The sequence below is a fragment of the Nycticebus coucang genome, chromosome X (assembly GCF_027406575.1).
Source record: "Nycticebus coucang isolate mNycCou1 chromosome X, mNycCou1.pri, whole genome shotgun sequence".
Lineage (NCBI taxonomy): Eukaryota > Metazoa > Chordata > Mammalia > Primates > Lorisidae > Nycticebus > Nycticebus coucang.
In genome coordinates, this window is record NC_069804.1 from 128,949,844 (window position 1) to 128,972,354 (window position 22,511).

A 22,511-nucleotide genomic window follows, 5' to 3' on the forward strand; every position below is an offset into this window, starting at 1 on the left:
GGTGGCAGGTTCAAACCCAGCCCCAGCCAAAATCTGATCCAGAAAAAAGACTTAAAAAAAAAAAAAAAAAGATAAACAGATGGCAAATAAGCACCTGAAAAGATGCTCCACATCAGCTGTCTTAAGGAAAACACAAATTAAAACAGTGAGATACCACCCAGGTGTGGTGGCTCACACCTGTAATTCCAGCACTTTGGGAGGCTGAGGTGGGTGGACTGCCTCCTGAGCTCAGCGGTTTCAGACCAGCCTGAGTTAAGAGAGAGACCACCTAGCCAGGTGTTGTGGCAGGCGCCTGTAGTCACAGCTACTTGGAAGGCTGAGACAAGAGAATCACTTGAGTCCAAGAGCTGGAGGTTGCTTTGAGCTATGACACCATGGCACTCTACCCAGGAAAACAACTTGAGACTTCGTCTCAAAAAAAAAAAAATTAGAAAAGGAGAAAGCTGGAATGGAGTAGAAACTAGATTGTGAAAATTCATAAATGTTATCCTTAATCTGTTGAACTTTACAAAAACTGAGGAATCACTAAAGGTTTCTGAGCTAAGAAAAGACAAGTGGTACAACTGGGAAGCTACTCTAACTGTTCAGAGGTGAGGTGATAAAGACATCACCTATGAAAGAAGCAGTAGGTATTTTTTTTTTTTTATTGTTGGGGATTCATTGAGGGTACAATAAGCCAGGTTACACTGATTGCAATTGTTAGGTAAAGTCCCTCTTGCAATCATGTCTTGCCCCCATAAAGTGTGACACACACCAAGGCCCCACCCCCCTCCCTCCGTCCCTCTTTCTGCTTCCCCCCCCATAACCTTGTCATTAATTGTCCTCATATCAAAATTGAGTACATAGGATTCATGCTTCTCCATTCTTGTGATGCTTTACTAACAATAATGTCTTCCACTTCCATCCGGGTTAATACGAAGGATGTAAAGTCTCCATTTTTTTTAATGGCTGAATAGTATTCCATGGTATACATATACCACAGCTTGTTAATCCATTCCTGGGTTGGTGGGCATTTAGGCTGTTTCCACATTTTGGCGATTGTAAATTGAGCTGCAATAAACAGTCTAGTACAAGTGTCCTTATGATAGAAGGATTTTTTTCCTTCTGGGTAGATGCCCAGTAATGGGATTGCAGGATCAAATGGGAGGTCTAGCTTGAGTGCTTTGAGGTTTCTCCATACTTCCTTCCAGAAAGGTTGTACTAGTTTGCAGTCCCACCAGCAGTGTAAAAGTGTTCCCTTCTCTCCACATCCACGCCAGCATCTGCAGTGTTGAGATTTTGTGATGTGGGCCATTCTCACTGGGGTTAGATGATATCTCAGGGTTGTTTTGATTTGCATTTCTCTGATATATAGAGATGATGAACATTTTCTCATGTGTTTGTTAGCCATTCGCCTGTCATCTTTAGAGAAAGTTCTATTCATGTCTCTTGCCCATTGATATATGGGATTGTTGGCTTTTTTCATGTGGATTAATTTGAGTTCTCTATAGATCCTAGTTATCAAGCTTTTGTCTGATTGAAAATATGCAAATATCCTTTCCCATTGTGTAGGTTGTCTCTTTGCTTTGGTTATTGTCTCCTTAGCTGTACAGAAGCTTTTCAGTTTAATGAAGTCCCATTTGTTTATTTTTGTTGTTGTTGCAATTGCCATGGCAGTCTTCTTCATGAAGTCTTTCCCCAGGCCAATATCTTCCAGTGTTTTTCCTATGCTTTCTTGGAGGATTTTTATTGTTTCATGCCTTAAGTCCTTTATCCATCTTGAATCAATTTTTGTGAGTGGGGAAAGGTGTTGGGTCCAGTTTCAGTCTTTTACATGTAGACATCCAGTTCTCCCAACACCATTTATTGAATAGGGAGTCTTTCCCCCAAGGTATGTTCTTGTTTGGTTTATCAAAGATTAGGTGGTTGTAAGATGTTAGTTTCATTTCTTGGTTTTCAATTCGATTCCAAGTGTCTATGTCTCTGTTTTTGTGCCAGTACCATGCTGTCTTGAGCACTATGGCTTTGTAGTACAGACTAAAATCTGGTATGCTGATGCCCCCAGCTTTATTTTTGTTACAGAGAACTGCCTTAGCTATACGGGTTTTTTTCCAGTTCCATACAAAACGCAGAATCATTTTTTCCAAATCTTGAAAGTACGATGTTGGTATTTTGATAGGAATGGCATTGAATAGGTAGATTGCTTTGGGAAGTATAGACATTTTAACAATGTTGATTCTTCCCATCCATGAGCATGGTATGTTCTTCCATTTGTTAATATCTTCTGCTATTTCCTTTCTGAGGATTTCATAGTTTTCTTTATAGAGGTCCTTCACCTCCTTCGTTAGGTATATTCCTAGGTATTTCATTTTCTTTGAAACTACGGTGAAGGGAGTTGTGTCCTTAATTAGCTTCTCATCTTGACTGCTATTGGTGTATACAAAGGCTACTGACTTGTGGACATTGATTTTATATCCTGAAACATTACTGTATTTTTTGAATATCCTTTTTTTTTTTTTGGCCAGGGCTGGGTTTGAACCCACCACCTCCGGCATATGGGACCGGCGCCCTACCCGCTGAGCCACAGGCACCGCCCCATTACTGTATTTTTTGATGACTTCTAGGAGTCTTGTGGTTGAGTCTTTGGGGTTCTCTAAGTATAAGATCATGTCGTCAGCAAAGAGGGAGAGTTTGACCTCCTCTGCTCCCATGTGGATTCCCTTTATTTCCTTGTCTTGCCTAATTGTATTGGCTAGAACTTCCAGCACCACGTTGAATAGTAAAGGTGACAGAGGACAACCTTGTCTGGTTCCAGTTCTAAGAGGAAAAGCTTTCGGTTTTACTCCATTCGGTAAAATATTGGCTGTGGGTTTGTCGTAGATAGCTTCAATCAGTTTTAGAAATGTGCCACCTATACCTATACTCTTCAGTGTTCTAATTAGAAAAGGATGCTGGATTTTATCAAATGCTTTTTCTGCATCTATTGAGAGGATCATGTGATCTAGCAGTAGGTATTTTTATTTGTTTATTTTTTTGAGACAGTCTCACTTTGTCGCCCTCAGTACAGTGCTGTAGTGTCATAGCTCACAGCAACCTCAAACACTTGGGCTCAAGTGATTTTTCTTGCCTTAGCTTCCCAAGTACCTGGGACTACAGGCGCCCACCACAATGCCCGGCTATTTTTTTAGAGACAAGGTCTTATTCTAGCTTTGGCTGGTCTTGAACCTGGGAGCTAAGGCAATCCACCCACCTTGGCCTCCGAGAGTGCTAGGATTACAGGCGTGAGCCATCACACACAGTCTTAAGCAATAGGTATTTTTAAAAACCCTCTGTGAAAGACAGATTTTTAATAAATCAGCCAAAATTAACATACAAGCCAACTGCATTTTTTACATACTAGAAGGACAAAATTGCAAAATAAAAATTTAAAAATTCTATTTATTATGGTGCCAAATATCTAGAAATACATTTTTAAAAACATGAAGACTGCTATACCAAAAAACAAACAAACAAAAAAAAGGTGAGACACCAAAGAAGGCCTAAATAAAGATACACCATGTTCATGGCTTCAAAAAGGCAGTATTATTAAGATGGGAATTCTCTCCCAGATTTAGCTATGGATTCAGCACAAACCCAAATTCTCAGGTGTTTTATTAGGGACCGAGGGTCTTAAAAATTGATGATCAAACAGAAATACAAATTATACTACCTGACTTCAAACCTTTGTAAAATTACAGTGTGACACTGATGTAAACATTTAAAAAAGACATTGAGAGACGCTATCAGAGGACCCAGTTAATCATACTAATCTTAAAATGGCTGTCAAAGGTAAACCACTTGCATGTTAAATGAGTGACAACAGCATCAGACAACTTGAGGGAACCAGCAATGACTATGAAATTGCTGATGGGATCAGTAAACTTGAAGGGCTGGGTGCAGTGGCTCACGCCTATAATCCTAGCACTTGAGAGGCCGAGGCGTGTGGATTACCTGAGCTCACAGGTTTGAGACCAACCTAAACCAGAGCGAGACCTTGTCTCTAAAAATATCCAGGCATGCTCAGTACCTGTGGTTCAGTGGTTAGGGCGCCGGCCACATGCACCAGGGCTGGTGGGCTTGAACCCAGCCCAGGCCTGCTAAACAACAACTACAAGAACAACAAAAAAATAGCCAGGTGTTGTGGCAGGCACCTGCAGTCCCAACTACTTGGGAGGCTTAGGCAAGAGAATCACTTGAGCCCAGGAGTTTTGAGATTGCTGTGAGCTATGACACCATGTAGCTCTACCAAGGGATGACAAAGTGAGATTCTGTCTCAAAAAAAACAAAAAAACAAAAACAAAAAACCCAAAACTCGAAGGAACCAGCAATGACGATGAAATTGCTGATGGTGGCTACATGACTCTGAAACACAATGTACCCACTGATAACATGTACCTGATTCTTCCTTAATGACATCAACAGTAATAACTGTGATAGCCAAGATTAAAGTTATGCCATTTGCCCACCCAAGGGATCTTCACTGCTTGCTTTTGCTTTCTCTGAACTGAGAATACAATCACCCTTTCACTTCTCATGCACCACTACCCTCTAGAGAAAGAAACAGCACAAGTACAAGAACCTCATTTAGTCTCCATTGTCTTATCCTGGGATTTGGGAAAAGAATCAGAAAGACAAGGTCAAAAGCATGTTGCAGTTCCAAAGGACGCTCTTCCAGAGTAATCTACTTCAATTCTCCCTGAAGCTCCCTGTCCTGAAGCCACAGACAACATGGTCCCAGATGACTTAACTGCACTTCCTGTGCCTTAGCACTTCCTGACATCAAGACTTCTATTATACATCCACACACCCCAATAAAATGAATAAAATCACTGCTATTAAAAGATTGTAACAACATGGAAAATACATTCACAAAGGCTTTTATAAGAATGTTCATAGCTGGGTGGCACCTGTGCTCAAAGGAGTAGGGTGCCGGCCCCATATACTGGAAGTTCAAACCCAGCGGTTCAAACCCAGCCCCGCCCCCCTGCCCACCCCCCAAAAAGAATGTTCATAGCAGCTTTATTCCTAAAGCCCCAAATTGGAAACAGCCTAGATGTCTATCAACAGGAGGCTGTACACGGCTCAGCACACATAGCTCAGTGGTTAGGGCTCCAGCCTCATGCACCAGGGGTGGTAGGTTCAAACCCAGTCTGGGCCTACTAAACAACGACAACAACAAAAAATAGCCAGGCATTGTGGCAAGTGCCTATACTATAATCCCAGCTACTTGGGAGGCAGAGGCAAGAGAATCACTTAAGTCCAGGAATTTGAGGTTGCTGTGAGCTGTGACACCACAGCACTCTACCAAGGGTGACATAGTGAGACTGTCTCAAAAAAAAAAAAAAAAATACTACGCAGCAATAAAAGCAAATGGACTTCTGATACATACAACAACATGGATGAGTCTCAAAACGATTATGCCAAGTTTAAGAAATCTTTTATTAAAATCACTTACTGCAGGGCGGCGCCTGTGGCTCAGTGAGTAGGGCGCCAGCCCCATATGCCGAGGGTGGCGGGTTCAAACCCAGCCCCGGCCAAACTGCAACAAAAAAATAGCCGGGCGTTGTGGCGGGTGCCTGTAGTCCCAGCTGCTCGGGAGGCTGAGGCAAGAGAATCGCGTAAACCCGAGAGTTAGAGGTTGCTGTGAGCTGTGTGACGCCACGGCACTCTACCCGAGGGCGGTACAGTGAGACTCTGTCTCTACAAAAAACAAAAAAATCACTTACTGCATGATTACACATATAGGAAATTCTAAAACAGGTAAAACTTATCAATGGTAGAAAACAATTAGAACAGTGGTTGCCTCTGAGGGAGAATGGGGATGGGCACAGAGAAAGACTGAGAAAGGTCATGAAAGAACTCTGCAGGATAATCGTAGTATTTTATACCTTGATGGGGATTTGGGTTACATACCCTGTTTCCCCGAAAATAAAACATCTTCCGAAAATAAGATCTACTTACAGGAAAGATAAGACGTCCCCATAAGACCTAGCACATCTTTGGGAGCACACCTTAAAATAAGACACTGTCTTATTTTCGGGGAAACAGGGTAGGTATGTGTGCATTTGCTAAAAACTCAGCTAGTGTTTAAGTTTTGCATATTTCATTATATGTAAATTTTACATCAGAAAAGAAAACTACGTATTGAACTCAAGTTAATAATATGCATGCTGATGTTTTTACGGGGAAATATATTGATGTCTACAACTTAAACTACATGCATTAAAATAAGATGATTTTATTAATCAACAGACACAGAGGGAAAGATGGACAGAAATGTGAAAAACTAGTTAAACATCAATGATTGAATCTAGGCTCAGTGCCTGTGGCTCAAGCACTAAGGTGCCAGCCACACACATCTGAGCTGGCAGGTTCTAATCCAACCCAGGCCCGCCAAACAACAATGACAGCCACAACCAAAAAACAGCCGAGCGTTGTGGCAGGTGCCTGTAGTCCCAGCTACTTGGGAGGCAGAAGCAGGAGAATCACTTGAACCCAGGAGTTGGAGGTTGCTGTGAGCTGTCATGCCACAGCACTCTACCCAGGGCGACAGCTTGAGGCTCTATCTCAAAAAAAAAAAAAAATCCAATCTAGTTTCTCTTCTGCTCTTGCACCATGTGAAGATACAGCATTTATCCTTCCGCCATGTGAAGACACCTAGATGGCTCTATCTAAGAGGAACAGGCTTTTACCAGACACTAAACCTGCTAATGCCTTGATCTTGATCTAACAAGCCAATAAAAAGACATGAAGGTACCTTAAATGTATATTTACTAAGTGAAAGAAGCCAATCTAAAAAGGCTACATACTATATGATTATAACCATATGGAATTCTCTTGCACCATGTGAAGACGCAGCATTTCCAGCCTCCAGAATTGTGAGAATACACATATATTTCTGTTACTTATAAATTACCAAAAAAGGAATCTAGGTAGCAGATGCATGACTATTCATTTTAAAATTCAACTTTGACAAAAACTTGAATTTTTTTTTATTAAATCATAGCTGTGAATATTTTCTTTCTTTCTTTTTTTTTTTTTTTTAGAGACAGAGTCTCACTTTATTGCCCTCGGTAGAGTGCTGTGGCATCACAGCTCACAGCAACCTCCAACTCCTGGGCTTAGGCCATTCTCTTGCCTCAGCCTCCTGAGTAGCTGGGACTACAGGCACCAGGCTAGTCTTTTGTCGCTGTTTGGCCGGGGCCAGGTCCCGGTTCAAACCTGCCACTCTCGGTATATACGGCTGGCGCCCTACCCACTGAGCCACAGACGCCACCCCAAATTTGAATATTTTCATAATAAAATGTTAGACAAATGTAAAACCAACACCATGTGGTAACTGAGTATATATACTGGACAGAAGAAGGTAAGGGAGTGGATCAGAGTCAAGTAATCAAAGTTAAGATACTGGGTAAATTAGTTGGAAATGATACAACTATTAACAAAATAATAAACCAAGGATAAAAGTCAACATTTTGTGTGGCCTGGGGAGAAGAAAGGAGATAAATATGAAGCATTTCATTTAGACATTTTAAGTTTGAAATGAAAGTAAAAAAGCTCAGTAAAAATGTTAAGCAAGTAGCTAGGGACAATTAACTGCAACTTCCAAGGCCCAGGCTAGCTAGATTTAGAAATCAACTACACAGAAGTAACAAAGTTTAAAGGTAGGGAAAGGTTGAAGAAAATTTTGGTGACTACTTTAGGGGCTGGGAAAAACCTCAAAATGGAATAGAGAAGTAGCTAGGAAAATCAAAGGGATGTTATAGCAAAAAGTATAAATAAGCTACAAACAACTTTCAACTAATTTCTCTTTTGAGAAATACAGTATTGCCAAACTGAGAGGTAACAAAGAGCTTCCAACAGAAAACTATATGGTTCTTTAAGAAAACAAGAGAGGGAAAGTTCTATTCATGACAGACGAATGGCTAACAAACACATGAAAAAATGTTCATCATCTCTATATATCAGAGAAATGCAAATCAAAACAACCCTGAGATATCATCTAACCCCAGTGAGAATGGCCCACATCACAAAATCTCAAAACTGCAGATGCTGGCGTGGATGTGGAGAGAAGGGAACACTTTTACACTGCTGGTGGGACTGCAAACTAGTACAACCTTTCTGGAAGGAAGTATGGAGAAACCTCAAAGCACTCAAGCTAGACCTCCCATTTGATCCTGCAATCCCATTACTGGGCATCTACCCAGAAGGAAAAAAATCCTTCTATCATAAGGACACTTGTACTAGACTGTTTATTGCAGCTCAATTTACAATCGCCAAAATGTGGAAACAGCCTAAATGCCCACCAACCCAGGAATGGATTAACAAGCTGTGGTATATGTATACCATGGAATACTATTCAGCCATTAAAAAAATGGAGACTACATCCTTCGTATTAACCCGGATGGAAGTGGAAGACATTATTCTTAGTAAAGCATCACAAGAATGGAGAAGCATGAATCCTATGTACTCAATTTTGATATGAGGACAATTAATGACAATTAAGGTTATGGGGGGGGAAGCAGAAAGAGGGACGGAGGGAGGGGGGTGGGGCCTTGGTGTGTGTCACACTTTATGGGGGCAAGACATGATTGCAAGAGGGACTTTGCCTAACAATTGCAATCAGTGTAACCTGGCTTATTGTACCCTCAATGAGTACAATGAGTACCCAACAATAAAAAAAAAAAAAAAGAAAAGAAAACAAGAGAGGGGCGGCGCCTGTGGCTCAATCGGTAAGGCGCCGGCCCCATATACCGAGGGTGGCGGGTTCAGGCCCGCCCAAGCTGAACTGCAACCAAAAAATAGCCGGGCGTTGTGGCGGGCGCCTGTAGTCCCAGCTACTCGGGAGGCTGAGGCAAGAGAATCGCTTAAGCCCAGGAGTTGGAGGTTGCTGTGAGCTGTGATGCCATGACACTTTACCAAGGGCCATAAAGTGAGACTCTGTCTCTACAAAAAAAAAAAAAAGAAAACAAGAGAGCATGGCTGAAATCCAAGGCAGACCACACCCCTAAAATCCCTAAGTTTTCAAAATTCAGCTGGAATCCTAAATAGCAAAGACTGCAAAAAATTTCCTAGACTTGTGAAAAGAATTTAAGAAATGAAGAAAATTTTAATACTGATGCCTCCTTTTCCAGAAATATAGTTATGAAAAGCAAAGATATCGGTGGCGCCTGTGGCTCAGTGAGTAGGGCGCCGGCCCCATATGCCGAGGGTGGCGGGTTCAAACCCAGCCCCAGCCAAACTGCAAAAAAAAAGAAAAGAAAAGATATCCAACTGAGAACCTTCTTTAGGACAGACATGTAGCTACCCCAAGAAGCAGCATGAGTCAACCATCTACTTGTTGATCATATAGAAGACATTTTTAGCTTTTAATTGCTCCTTTCTTTAATCACTTACCTAGCATTAAGCTTTCAAGTCAATTTTCTTTTTGTTCCCTAACCCACTCTTCCAGGGTCAACCAGAAAGAGATGTGCTCTAAAGTTAAAAAAAAAATCTCAGACCTAAACAACTCTCAAATCTAAACAATTATCAAAATCTACTTACCTTGGGGAAGATCACTGCCATTTGGATCACAGGAATAAGGTGGAGGAGGTGGTGGTAAGTTTGACATATCTCCCATATCAGGAGGCGGCGGAGGAGGTGGTGGTGGCGGCAGAGGGGTGGCAGCAGCAGCAGGTATAAGAGCAGAATGGTATGGAAAGGATGGTGAAGCAATCACTAACAAAGCAAAACAAAACAAAGTAGCAATTCACAACTCCTTATAAGCAAGCAGTGGCTCATTTTCTTATGTCCTGGCTATGGTCAAAGAACTCTTTGGTTTGACTTAAAAACTTGGAAGGTGAACTGCCCATATTCTTGGACATTGCAATTGAAAACTGGTTCATTACAGGTCATTTTGAGTTAAGGAAACTACCAGAAATTAAAAGGAAAAAATTGGAAGTGGCAGAGCTTTGCCTATTAGACTCTGACACACTTAGCTAACAGGTACATAAATAAAACACCATTAAAACAAAACTTTTACTTAGCTTAACACCCAAGGCAAATTTAAGAATACTTTCAGCAATCTGTCACAGTCAAATCACAAGTTGCAGAAGCTAATAAGAGATAAACCAAACCTGCAGAGATTATATATTTTAGCAATCCTTGAAGGTTTCTTTTATCTGAGAAATGTAGGAAACTCTAAATCACATCAGTTCTATTTCTAAGGAAGTACAGAATCTGAAATAAAACAGGCTAGGTACAATTCAGGGTGTCCCAAACATTGCACTTAAAGTTGCCATCCATAGAGAAAATGGGAAACTAGCTAAATGTACCTTTATTTACAAGATATTCATTACAAAATTTTACAAAGAGGTGGCCAACATGTAGAGACTATTTTGTAAATAAAAGTACATTTAATCCTTCAAACTTAACTGAAATAATTTTAGAGAACTTAACAATTCAACTACCAAATTTCATCATTGTTTTATCTGTACTATCATTTTAACCTTGAGAAGTATAGAAAGAAAGTTTAGAATGATTATTCAGTAAACGTTTGAATTCAGAGTTTTAGCATACTGAATTTAGTATAGGGACAGTCCATACAAGCTGAATTTGTTATTCTGGTAATTTAACAAGAATAATCCACATTGTTTTATCTTCTAACAAATACTAAAAATATACTCATCTGTACTTTTATACAGTTATAAGCTAATAATAATAGGAGATCTGTGGCTTTAGAGTGATCTAAAACTTGATAAACAGTGTTTTAGGGGTGATGGAATTATTTTCTCAATTGCGGTAGTAGTTATATAACTCTATGCATTTGTCAAAATTCACAGAACTGGGCACCAAAAAATGAATTACACTGCATCTAAATTAAATGATATATTTTTAAAGCTTACTCAACTGTTTTGGAGCTTTGTCACATATTTAGAAATCTCTTTTACAGTTTTGGAAGAGGAATTTAATTTTCAGAATATCTCCAAATGCTCTAGATCTATGGATTGTTTTTAATAAAATAATGGCTTCTCCAACAAAGCTCTACTCTTAATCTTTTTAAACTATTACTCAAAACAAATAACATTTTTTAAAAAAGCAAATGGAGTAAAGTTAATTAGCTAAAGACAGGAGAATGTGACTATGATGACTATATAAAATAAAAACCAATTACTACACACAGAGGTAGCTAAATAAATTTTCATGGGCCTGAGACAATCAAGGGTAGAAGAAATTTGAAGGTCACTTAGAAACCAAATTCCTTATAAATGCATAGTATTACAATAAGCCACCTAAGAAAAAGCTTGCATGATGTCAAGTTGCTAGAGTTGCTTTTACAACTTCAAGATGTTATACGTGAGCATCTCATCCTCAGACTTAAAGGGCTTTGTAGACTTAACAGAGTTCGAGGGATGACTCTTGTTCAACAGTAGAATCAACATTTTCTAAAATATTAGTGGAAATCAATGTAATGCATTCAAAATGCTGATTTCCCCATCCATGCAGTCTGTTTCAGGTCACTTCAGAAGAGAACATGAATATATAAAAGACTCTGCTTCTCTAGAGATCAAAGGGCAGGGCCAATGGCAGGCACCTATAGTCCTAACTACTTGGAAGGCTAAGGAAAAAGAATTACTTGAGCCCAAAAGTTTGAGGTTGCTGTGATCTATGATGAGGCGACAGCATCCTACACTCTACTCAGGGTGACAGAGTAAGATTGTCTCAAAAAAAAAAAAGGCAGGGCTAAAACTAAGGTGTGATGAGGCAGTCCACTGCAAAACCTAAAGGGCCACCAAAATTAATGGAAAAAAATCTATGATGGATAAAATACCAAAATTTTCAATAAAGATAGGTTCAAACTCTGTACTTATATGACCCCAAGAGTAAATGCCACACTCAATTCACTCTAAATTTAACCCACTGATCATGTCTTTCTTTAAAATTAATACTTTGGGCTGGGCATGGTGGCTTACGCCTGTTGCCTGAGCTCAAGGGTTTGAGACCAGCCTGAGCAAGACTTGCGAAGACACTGTCTCTAAAAAAAAAAAAAAATAGCCAGGTGTTGCAGCGGGTGCCTGTAGTCTCAGCTACTCGGTAGGCTAAGGCAAGAGAATCGCTTGAGCCCAAGAGTCCGAGAGAAGCCCAAGCAAGAGCAAAGACTCCGTCTCTGAAGAAAAAAAAAAAAAAAAAATTTGCCAGGTGTTGTGGTAGGCGCTTGTAGTCCCAGCTACTCAGGAGACAGGCAAGAGAATTGCTTTGAGCCTAAGAGTTTGAGGATGCTGTGAGCTATGATGCCACAGTACTCTACTGAGGGCGACATAGTAAGACTCTGTCTCAAAAAAATTAAAATAAAATAAAATTGATACTTTGCTCTTCTTGGACTTTCCTGAAATAATCTTGATTTTTAAAAATAATGAATTAAAGTGATTTTTTGGTACATACCACCCCTCTGAATCTTACATTTGGAGCAAGTGAGCAACTAGTACCTGCCCAAGAAAAGCCTTGGGAATAGGGCGGCGCTTGTGACTCAAAGGAGTAGGGCACTGGCCCCATATGCTGGAAGTGGCAGGTTCAAATCCAGCCCCGGCCAAAAAAAAATAAAAGCCTTGGGAATAGTTACCAAACTTCAAAGTTGGAAGTTGACAGGATTTAATGCCTATGCAGAGACTCCTAATTAAAGGAAATCATCTCACCTAGTTAGTTACTGTCAAATTAGCAATAACTTAAAGGAGGATGAGAGGCGCCTACCAGAGAGATACGTAACAAAGTAGGGGGGAAAATCAGTTGTTTCATCTAAAGAACTGACATGAATGACAAAGAACGACTAAAAAGCAGCCAGATTTAGTAAAACAGAGCTGAAGTTTATAAGCATCTCAAAGGAGAAAAAAATATATAAAATAAATGAAGTATACATATATTTTTTAGAAAAATCTGGCATTTAAATGGTAAGCTTTCAATTATTCCAAGTAAATGAGACATTATAATGGATGATTCACCTGTCACTTGAATTTTTTAAGCTCAGATGTCTGCAAGAAGCAGCAGACAGCCAATGTTTTCCCTATTAACACAAAGTAATAAAATCAGGGTCCATACTAACATTTCCAATGAAAAAATTTCTAACATTAATTAACATTTATGACTTTTTTTTTTACAGGCACTGTGCTAAGCACTTTGTTAATTAAATACACAGAGAAAACAAATGAATTAATCAATTATTATTATTATTTTTTTTTTTTGTAGAGACAGAGTCTCACTTTATGGCCCTCGGTAGAGTGCCATGGCATCACACAGCTCACAGCAACCTCCAACTCCTGGGCTTAAGCGATTCTCCTGCCTCAGCCTCCCGAGTAGCTGGGACTACAGGCGCACGCCACAACGAATTAATCAATTATTTTAATACTTTTTTGTATTTAGGTCAAGCAATAAAACTTAGCCAGTCACCCGAGAAAATTCCCATTTACCCTATCCCAACTGTAGCCCTCTCCTTTCCACCATAATTAACCATTATTCTGACAGTAATAGTAATTACTTCCTTGTATTTTTTAAAGAGTTTTGTCACTCAAATGTATATCCCTTGATTTTTTTTAATCTTACCTATTTTTTTTTAAAAACTGACTTATTTGCGAAACTTGGTAAATGTAGAATGTAAATGTTTTGGCACAGTAACTGAGATAACGCCGGAAAGGCTATGTTAACCATTGTGATACGAATGTGTCAAATGGTCTATGAAGTGAGTGTATGATGCCCCATGATCATATCAATGTATACAGTTATGATTTAATAAAAAAAAAATTCTCAAAAAAAAAAAAAACTGACTTATTTACAACCTCGTTGAATCAACGTAACCTGGTTTCCTGTACCCTCAATGAATCCCCAACAATAAAAAAAAAAAGATTCTGAGTATTGAGATAAAAGAAACTAATGTCATTATTGAGAGCATTAAAAAATGTTTTTCATATGTTTTCTCAATTCTATCATTTCCTAAAATAGCTGTATCTACATTTTGTCTTAATTCTATGGGTAGCTATATGCTGATGTCTCTAATAGTTTTGGTAGTATACAACTCAAAACTCAAACTCATTCACTCATTGTTGTCCAATACAACTTTCTGTAATGGTAAAAATATTCTATATCTTCTCACATAAAGTAATGCTGCCAAAGTTTGATAATTATTTCTGCTATATTCAATAGACTCTTCTTGCTAGATACTCAAAGTAACTTTTTCTAGTTCAGTAATTTTGCTAGAATATTCTGGTGTTGGTTGTTCCTGGTTAATATTCTCAGATATGCTGCATGCTGTTTCACTATGTACTTTTAAAGTTTTAAAAACTATAGCTTTTCATATTTGTTTTGTTCTGTTACTTTGGTTTTCTTCAGAGACTTCTTTCTTTTTTTTTTCTTTTTTTGAGACAGAGTCTCACTTTGTCACCCTCGGTAGAGTGCTGTGTTATCACAGCTCACAGCAACCTCCAACTCTTGTGCTTAGGTGATCCTCTTGCCTTAGCCTCCCGAGTAGCTGGGACTACAGGCACCTGCCACAACGCCTGGCTATTTTTTGTTGCAGTTTGGCTGGGGCTGGGTTGGAACCCACCGTCCTCGGTATAGAGGGCCAGTGCCCTACCCACTGAGCCACAGGCGCTGCCCTTCTTCAGAGACATCTATCAGTGTTTGATCCCCTTTGCCTAATTTCAATGTCAATTTCAAATCTTTATTTTTTTTCCATTTTAGGTTTTCCCTTTCTTTTTTTATTAAATCATAACTGTGTACATTAATGCATTTATAGGGTACAATGTGCTGATTTTACATACAATTTGGAAGGCTTTCATCAAACTGGTTACCACAGCCTTCACCTCACTTAATTATTGTTAAGACATTTTTTTTTTTTTTAATGTGAGTCCTGGGGAATCCAGAGGAACTCACTCTTTTTTTTTTTTGTAGAGACAGTCTCACTTTATGGCCCTGGGTAGAGTGCCATGGCATCACACAGCTCACAGCAACCTCCAACTCCTGGGCTTAAGCGATTCTCTTGCCTCAGCCTCCCAAGTAGCTGGGACTACAGGCGCCCGCCACAACGCCCAGCTATTTTTTTGGTTGCAGTTTGGCCGGGGCCAGGTTGAACCCGACACCCTCGGTATACGGGGCGGCGCCTTACCGACTGAGCCACAGGCGCCGCCCTGTGTTAAGACATTTATACTCTACACTTAACAGATTTGACATGTACCCTTGCAATATGCACCACAGGTGGGGAGGGAGAGAGGAGAAGGGAGGGAGGAGGTTGGATGGAGGGAAAGTAGTAGGTTTTCCCTTTCTTACACCCTTATTTCTCTTAAAGCATTATCTGTCGTGCATAAAGCATTATCTGTTGTGCATAAAGGGTGAATATGCCTAATCTGAGTATCTGAAAGCTAAAGTGTTCCAAATTCCAAAATTTTTTGAATGACTACATGATGCTTAAAGGAAATGCTCACAGGAGCATTTTGGAGTTCATATTTTTTAATTAAGAATGCTCAACCAGGGTGGCGCCTGTGGCTCAGTGGGTAGGGTGCTGGCCCAATATACCAAGGGTGGCGGGTTCGAACCTGGCCTGGCCGAACTGCAACAACAACAAAAAAAATGCTGGGTGGCACCTGTGGCTCAGTCGGTAGGGCGCCGGCCCCATATACCGAGGGTGGCGGGTTCAAACCCGGCCCAGGCCGAACTGCAACAACAACAAAAAAAAAATAGCTGGGCGTTGTGGCGGGCACCTGTAGTCCCAGCTACTCGGGAGGCTGAGGCAAGAGAATCGCTTAAGCCCAGGAGTTGGAGGTTGCTGTGAGCTGTGTGATGCCACGGAACTCTACCGAGGGCCATAAAATGAGACTCTGTCTCTACAAAAAATAAAAAAAATAAAAAAATAAAAATCTAATGCTGCTGTTGCCAACACCTTCCCAGAATTCTGCTAATAATCTTAAACTGTATTAACTCACTGAAATTCCACAACCACTTTGTGAATTGGTACTATCAGTACTCCCAGGCCATAAATAGAAAAGTTTTGACAATTTGTCCAAACTTACAAAGTTAGTAAGTTTAAAAAGCCAGGATTCTAATGATATCTAAAATTCTAGAACCTACATGTATATTCTTTATTATGGTATTCACAAAACAATAATTCATTTCATATGAATGCATTTTATAGAAAACTTTTAAGGAATTTATTCTATAAAGTGAGAAACATTTCTTTTAATATAATAAAACCTAACTCAAAGTTTGAGAAAATCGTAGAAGTCCTCTAAAATGTAGTGGGTCACAAAATGATAGGTACAAAATCTTAGAGCCAAATTTGTAAGGAAAAACTTGAAACTCTGACTTTCAAATATTACAGGTTCTTCAATAGTGTAACATATGTAATTAGTTAAGTTAAATTTAATTCTAGAAATTAATTATATCTAATCACTAGAATCATTGTATGTGCATGTTTATGAATACGAAAAAAAGTTTCCAAATTAAGTAACCACTAATAACCTACCTGGCCTGCCTCTTGTAGGTGGAGATACAAATAGAGGCTGTACAGCATTCTGAGAAGAAACTGAAGTGGAACTACTAGTTTGATTAGCTGCTGCACAGCTAGATAAGACTGGAGCTGGAACATTATTGGCAGAGGAAGTTGCAATTGCTGCGGAATTTCCCATCACCTGCAAGTAGGGAAGAAAGTTCAAAACTCTTAACTATGGTGTCTTGAACATTATTAGTTACTATCTGATCCTAAATTTCAAGAAATAGTATTTTGTTCTAATAACTAGAATACTGCGAAAACAATCTTTATGTAGACCCTATATAGAAAGGTTATTTCTTTAGAAGATCCCAGATTACTTCAAGAGCTTTAATTTTATAATCATTTTTCTGAAAACATAGTAAAGTAATGTGATTTTATTTTATTTATTTATTTATTTATTTTGTAGAGACAGAGTCTCACTGTACCGCCCTCGGGTAGAGTGCCGTGGCGTCACACGGCTCACAGCAACCTCTAACTCTTGGGCTTACGCGATTCTCTTGCCTCAGCCTCCCAAGCAGCTAGGACTACAGGCGCCCGCCACAACGCCCGGCTATTTTTTTATTGCAGTTTGGCTGGGGCTGGGTTTGAACCCGCCACCCTCGGCATATGGAGCCGGCGCCCTACTCACTGAGCCACAGGCGCCGCCCTATTTTATTTATTTTTTTGAGACAGAGCCTCAAGCTGTCGCCCTGGGTAGAGTGCCGTGGCATCACAGGTCACAGAAACCTCCAACTCCTGGGCTTAAGGGATTCTCTTGCTTCAGCCTCTCAAGTAGCTGGGACTACAGGCACTCACCACAATGCCCGGCTATTTTTTGGTTGTAGTTATCATTGTTGTTTGGCTGGATTCGAACCCACCAGGCTCTGGTGTATGTGGCTGGTACCTTAGCCCCTCGAGCTATAGGCGCCTGGCCAAGTAATATGATTTTAAAAATCAAGTATCAAATTATATACAACAGAATGTTTCTCATCCCTGCCCTCCATATATCTAGTTGCCACCTTCTCCCTGAACAGGTAACTTCTGGGTTTCCTGCACATTATTCCAGAGATTTGTTATATTCCTTTTTACATACATGCACATGTATTTCTCCACATAAGCACATATATACCTGTTAATAGAAAAGGTGCTTTGTATGTTTTGTAATTTCATGAGACTGCAATTTTTTTCTGCTTATGCCACAGTTCTTCAGGAGAACAGACTACTTCCCCGTAGCCCCCAGTACAGTGCTGTGCAGAGAGATATTCGATAGATAGTAAAAGACTCTTCTTGAGCACACTGTCTTCACTGGTAGTTTCTACTTCCTTACCACCCACTGAAGTGTGGCTGATACCCCCTCTGAAAATCCATTCAAGGTCACCAGTGGTCTCTATGGCAACAAATCCTATTAGATTCTTGTTAATCCTTATCTGGCTCGATCTTTTGGCAGCAACTGACACTTGAATGCTCCTTGAAACCTTCTCTTCCTAAGGCTTCCATAACTTCTACTCTCTTACTTTTCCTCCCTCCCTGGATGTTTCTCCTCTATCCATTTTCTAAAATGTTTCTCCTCTAGCATTTTCTAAAACACTGGCTCTGTTTAAGATGCTCTTCCCACTCTCTTCCTTTTCTCAGAATGATGTGGTTTCAGCTACCTTTTTTATGCTGATTTCTCATTCTAGATAACACCTTTAAATTTAAGTTTCAGTAAGTGAGATAGACTTGACAGGTAATTCTTAACTCAATTACACAAAAAGGTTCACAGTAGACTATGAGTAGTCCAAGGCAAGTACATAGAATAGTGTGTCTGGAACACAGCAGATATTCAATAATCTGTTGAATGAATTTAGTGATCACTGTGCCAGATACCACAGGTCTAGTAATACCTAAGGAACACAAGCAGCTACTTTGAAGGTGAAAGCATTGGAACCGATTACTTGATAACACAATGAAGATTACCTTCTTGGGGTAGTTGTATGAGGTAACTTTGTCCTGAGGAGACATGGAACATGGTTTTCTGTCCTGGAGAGACTTTAATGAATACAGAAATATAGTCAAATAAAGGTAAATCAAGATACCAAACAACACATAAATAAATCTGCTTTGTTTTGACATCTCCTAAAACAAAATGAAAGTGATCTGTCCTGAAGTAATTCAAACGTATAAGTGACTACTAAAGAAAATGCTCCAAAAAGTATCACTTTGCATTTGACTTAGGTGACTGCTGTATCCACAGAGATCCTCATCACATGCATCTCTAGTCCTGATGCACATAGTAAAATGTAATTAAGAATTGAAATTTAAAAACGTTCTCAGTGGCCTTTCTTGCCTTAAAAGCTTCAAATGCAGTAGGATCAATGACAGTTTTGCTTTACAAAAAGTCATTCTATCTGAAGATGTAGCTTGGGAAAGGAGTTAACCTGTTATTCAGCTACATCCTAGCTGAGCAGGATGTAATAGATATAAGTGGGACCCAAACACTAATCTCTGGCTCAAGGTCTTGTCTTTGTGAAGTAGTAATTTTGAAAGGCTCAGTCAGACTTATGCAGAATGGCACAGCAGCAAAATTCTAGCATCAGATTGACCATATTGGTAAAAATACAGAGAGAAACAGGAAAATAATCACAGTGAACAAGAAGCCATACTTTGAAAAATGAGTTTCACTTAACATGGACTGTATGTTTCCAAAGTTTTTGTTCAAGGATAGTCAAAGTATTTGTCAAAAAGCATTTGCAAGCATTTTCCCTGGCTCAAAGGATCCTGTGCAAATGCCAAAAATTTCCAGAGAAGGATTTAGTTGAGTGCTGGGTAAGGAAATAAGAGGTAGGAATAAATGTTCATGGTTTCTTAGAAGGTTCTGTGCCTGGAAATTTTTATTCAAGTCTTACATTAGCCATCCCCCTATGCTGTAAAAAAAAAAAAAAAAAATCACTTAGAAATTACTATGGAGGCTCAGCGCCTGTGGCTCAAGCAGCTAAGGCGCCAGCCACATACACCTGAGCTGGCAAGGTTGAATCCAGTCCAGGCCCGCCAAACAACAATGACGGCTGTAACCAAAAAATAGCTGGGCGTTGTGGCGGGTGCCTGTAGTCTCAGCTATTCGGGAGACAGAGGCAAGAGAATCGCCTGAGCCCAGGAGTTGGAGGTTGCTGGGCTCCAACCAGCAGGCCTCTGGTTGATGCCACCACACTCTACCTAGGGTGACAGCTTGAGGCTCTGTCTCAAAAAAAAAGAAAGAAATTTACTATGGATTTGGTGACTGGGGGGCAAGAGGGGAACATATTACGAAGAGATTGAAAGTTATTGGCAGTGTATAATTAAGTAAATTCAGAACAAAAAGGAACATGTGACAACTGAAATTAAAGGAACAGAAAGAGATTTTTACTTGCCTGTTCACTTGGATGGCTATTTCAAGAGATAGTATAAAAAGTACATGATAGGAGAATACTAATGGTGGGGTAGGAAGAGACTCCTTCTCTAGAAGAGGCAAAGTAAGGGAAGAAGAAAGACAGGGGGAAGAGAATTACACATCAGAGTTTTCGTCTCCTTTCTAAGATGCATGGCCTAAATAACAATAACAACAAAATTAGTACATGAAATTAAGATTCACTGGCTCGGCACCTATAGCTCAAGCAGCTAAGGCACCACATATACCAGAGCTGGGGGGTTCGAATCCAGCCCGGGCCTGCCAAACAACAATGACAACTACAACCCCCCCCCCAAAAAAAATAGCCAGGCGTTGTGGTGGTCACCTATAGTCCCAGCTACTTGGGAGGCTGAGGCAAGAGAATCACTTAAGCCCAAGAGTTTGAGGTTGCTGTGACCTGTGACGCCACGGCACTCTACCGAGGATGACATAGTAAGACCCTGTCTCAAAAAAAAGAAATTAAGATTAATCATAATGTTACTGGGCATCTACCCAGAAGGAAAAAAATCCTTTTATCATAAGGACACTTGTACTAGACTGTTTATTGCAGCTCAATTTACAATTGCCAAAATGTGGAAACAGCCTAAATGCCCACCAACCCAGGAATGGATTAACAAGCTATGGTATATGTATACCATGGAATACTATTCAGCTATTAAAAAAAATGGAGACTTTACATCCTTGGTATTAACCTGGATGGAAGTGGAAGACATTATTCTTAGTAAAGCATCACAAGAATGAGAAGCATGAATCCTATGTACTCAATTTTGATATGAGGACAATTAATGACAATTAAGGTCATGGGGGGGGAAGTAGTGAGAGGGAAGGAGGGAGAGGGGTGGGGCCTTGGTGTGTGCCACACCTTCTGGGGGCAAGACATGATTGCAAGAGGGGCTTTACCTAACAAATGCAATCAGTGTAACCTGGCTTATTGTACTCTCAATGAATCCCCAACAATAAAAAAAAAAAAAGAACATTCTAAGGCAAAAAAAAAAAAAAAAGATTAATCATAATGTTAATTATTTGAGTTCTTCATAACTAATCCAGTTCATGGCAGACTTGCCCTTCCTGGCTCCATCTAAATTTAGGTAAAGCCATGTTACTTGTTTGGCGAATGAAACATGAGCAGAAATGTTAAGAATCAGTATTCAGCCTGGCGTAGTGGCTCAGGCCTGTAATCCTAACACTCTGGGAGGCCAAGGCAGGTGGAATGCCTGAGCTCACAGGTTCGAAACCAGCCTTAGCCAGAGTGAGACCCTTGTCTCTAAAAATAGCCTGGTGTTGTGGCCGGCGCCTGTAGTCCCAGCTACTCGGGAGGCCAAGGCAAGAGAATCACTTGAGACCAGGAGTTTGAGGTTGCTGTGAGCTATGATACCAAGGCAGTCTACCAAAGTCAAAAAAGTGAAACTGTTTCAAAAAAAAAAAAAAAAAAATCAGTGTTCAATTTCTGTATCTTTGATCCTGCTGAGATGATTGGGAAAATATGTGTCCCTCAGCCTGGATCACCCTAATTAACAGAAGCCTGCTACCAACCTACACTGGACATACAACATTAGCAAAAGCAACCTTTTCTGTGTTAAGCCACTGAGATTTGGGGTGGGTTGTTACTGCAGCATAACCTAGCTTGACTAAAACAGAAATTGGTAACTAGAAGTAGAGTGCGACTATAATAAAAACCTAATTTAGGAGATTATGAATATGTAGCAAATCATTTTAGAAGGAAGAATGTTAGCATTGTGTTTGGATTACTATTGGCAGAGTTTAGGGCAAGGTATTTTAAGGCAGAGGTGTATAGAAAAGAATTAGCAGTTTGCAGGCAGGAATGAAAAGGAAATAGACAGTCCTTGTAGAGGGGTTCATTGGGCTAAAAAAGGGAACTGTTTCAACCCTAAATGATAGGGCAGCGCCTGTGGCTCAAAGGGATGGGGCGCCGGTCCCATATGCTGGAGGTGGTGGGTTCAAACCCAGCCTTGGCCAAAAACCACAAAAAAAAAAAAAAAGATAAAAGATTAAATTGCAGATGCTTTGAACAACAAAAAGCAGTTAACAACAAAAACCATTGTTAAAATCTGACAACAAAAACCAAATCTGAGTGCATTAAGATGTCTCAAAGCAAGAGTTCAATTAAGGATATGACGCCCAATAAATACTTGCACTTGGAAAAAATGTTTTGATCATGGAAAAGTATATAGTAATAGGTATGGCTATTCCATTAATGCCTGATAAGTACAAGGTGTCTGCAATCAAGTAGAAAGAAACAGATAAAAAATCAAAGATTTATAGCAAATCAAAGTAATACATCAATAAAAAAAGAACTGACAGTGTTTACTGGTACATGAAAGTAACAGAAATCAGAGAGGCAAAATAAATTAATCTCACAACCAAAGAAATCAGAAGCCAGAACTAAAACCATTCAAATGAGTTGAAAGGACCCTTAGGACTCCTATCTTCTATGAGTAAGTAGCAGGGTGAGAAAGCTGCTCAGTGTCAAGGATGAAGTATTCTATAAAGCCTACTTCAAATACTGCCAAAGAAGGGCAGGCCTTGGAGTAACTAATAGCCCCAGGAAACGAACCAGAC

At 39.8% G+C, this 22,511-nt stretch overlaps 1 protein-coding gene across 1 annotated transcript in view; it reads right to left on the minus strand.

The window, feature by feature from the left end:
- Nucleotides 1-22,511, minus strand: part of ALG13 (ALG13 UDP-N-acetylglucosaminyltransferase subunit) — a 105,177-nt gene that overhangs the window by 17,843 nt on the left and 64,823 nt on the right. The window contains 3 exon segments of the mRNA XM_053579744.1: nucleotides 9,562-9,735; nucleotides 16,502-16,667; nucleotides 18,464-18,535. Of these exon segments, the coding sequence (XP_053435719.1) occupies nucleotides 9,562-9,735; nucleotides 16,502-16,667; nucleotides 18,464-18,535 (412 nt within the window).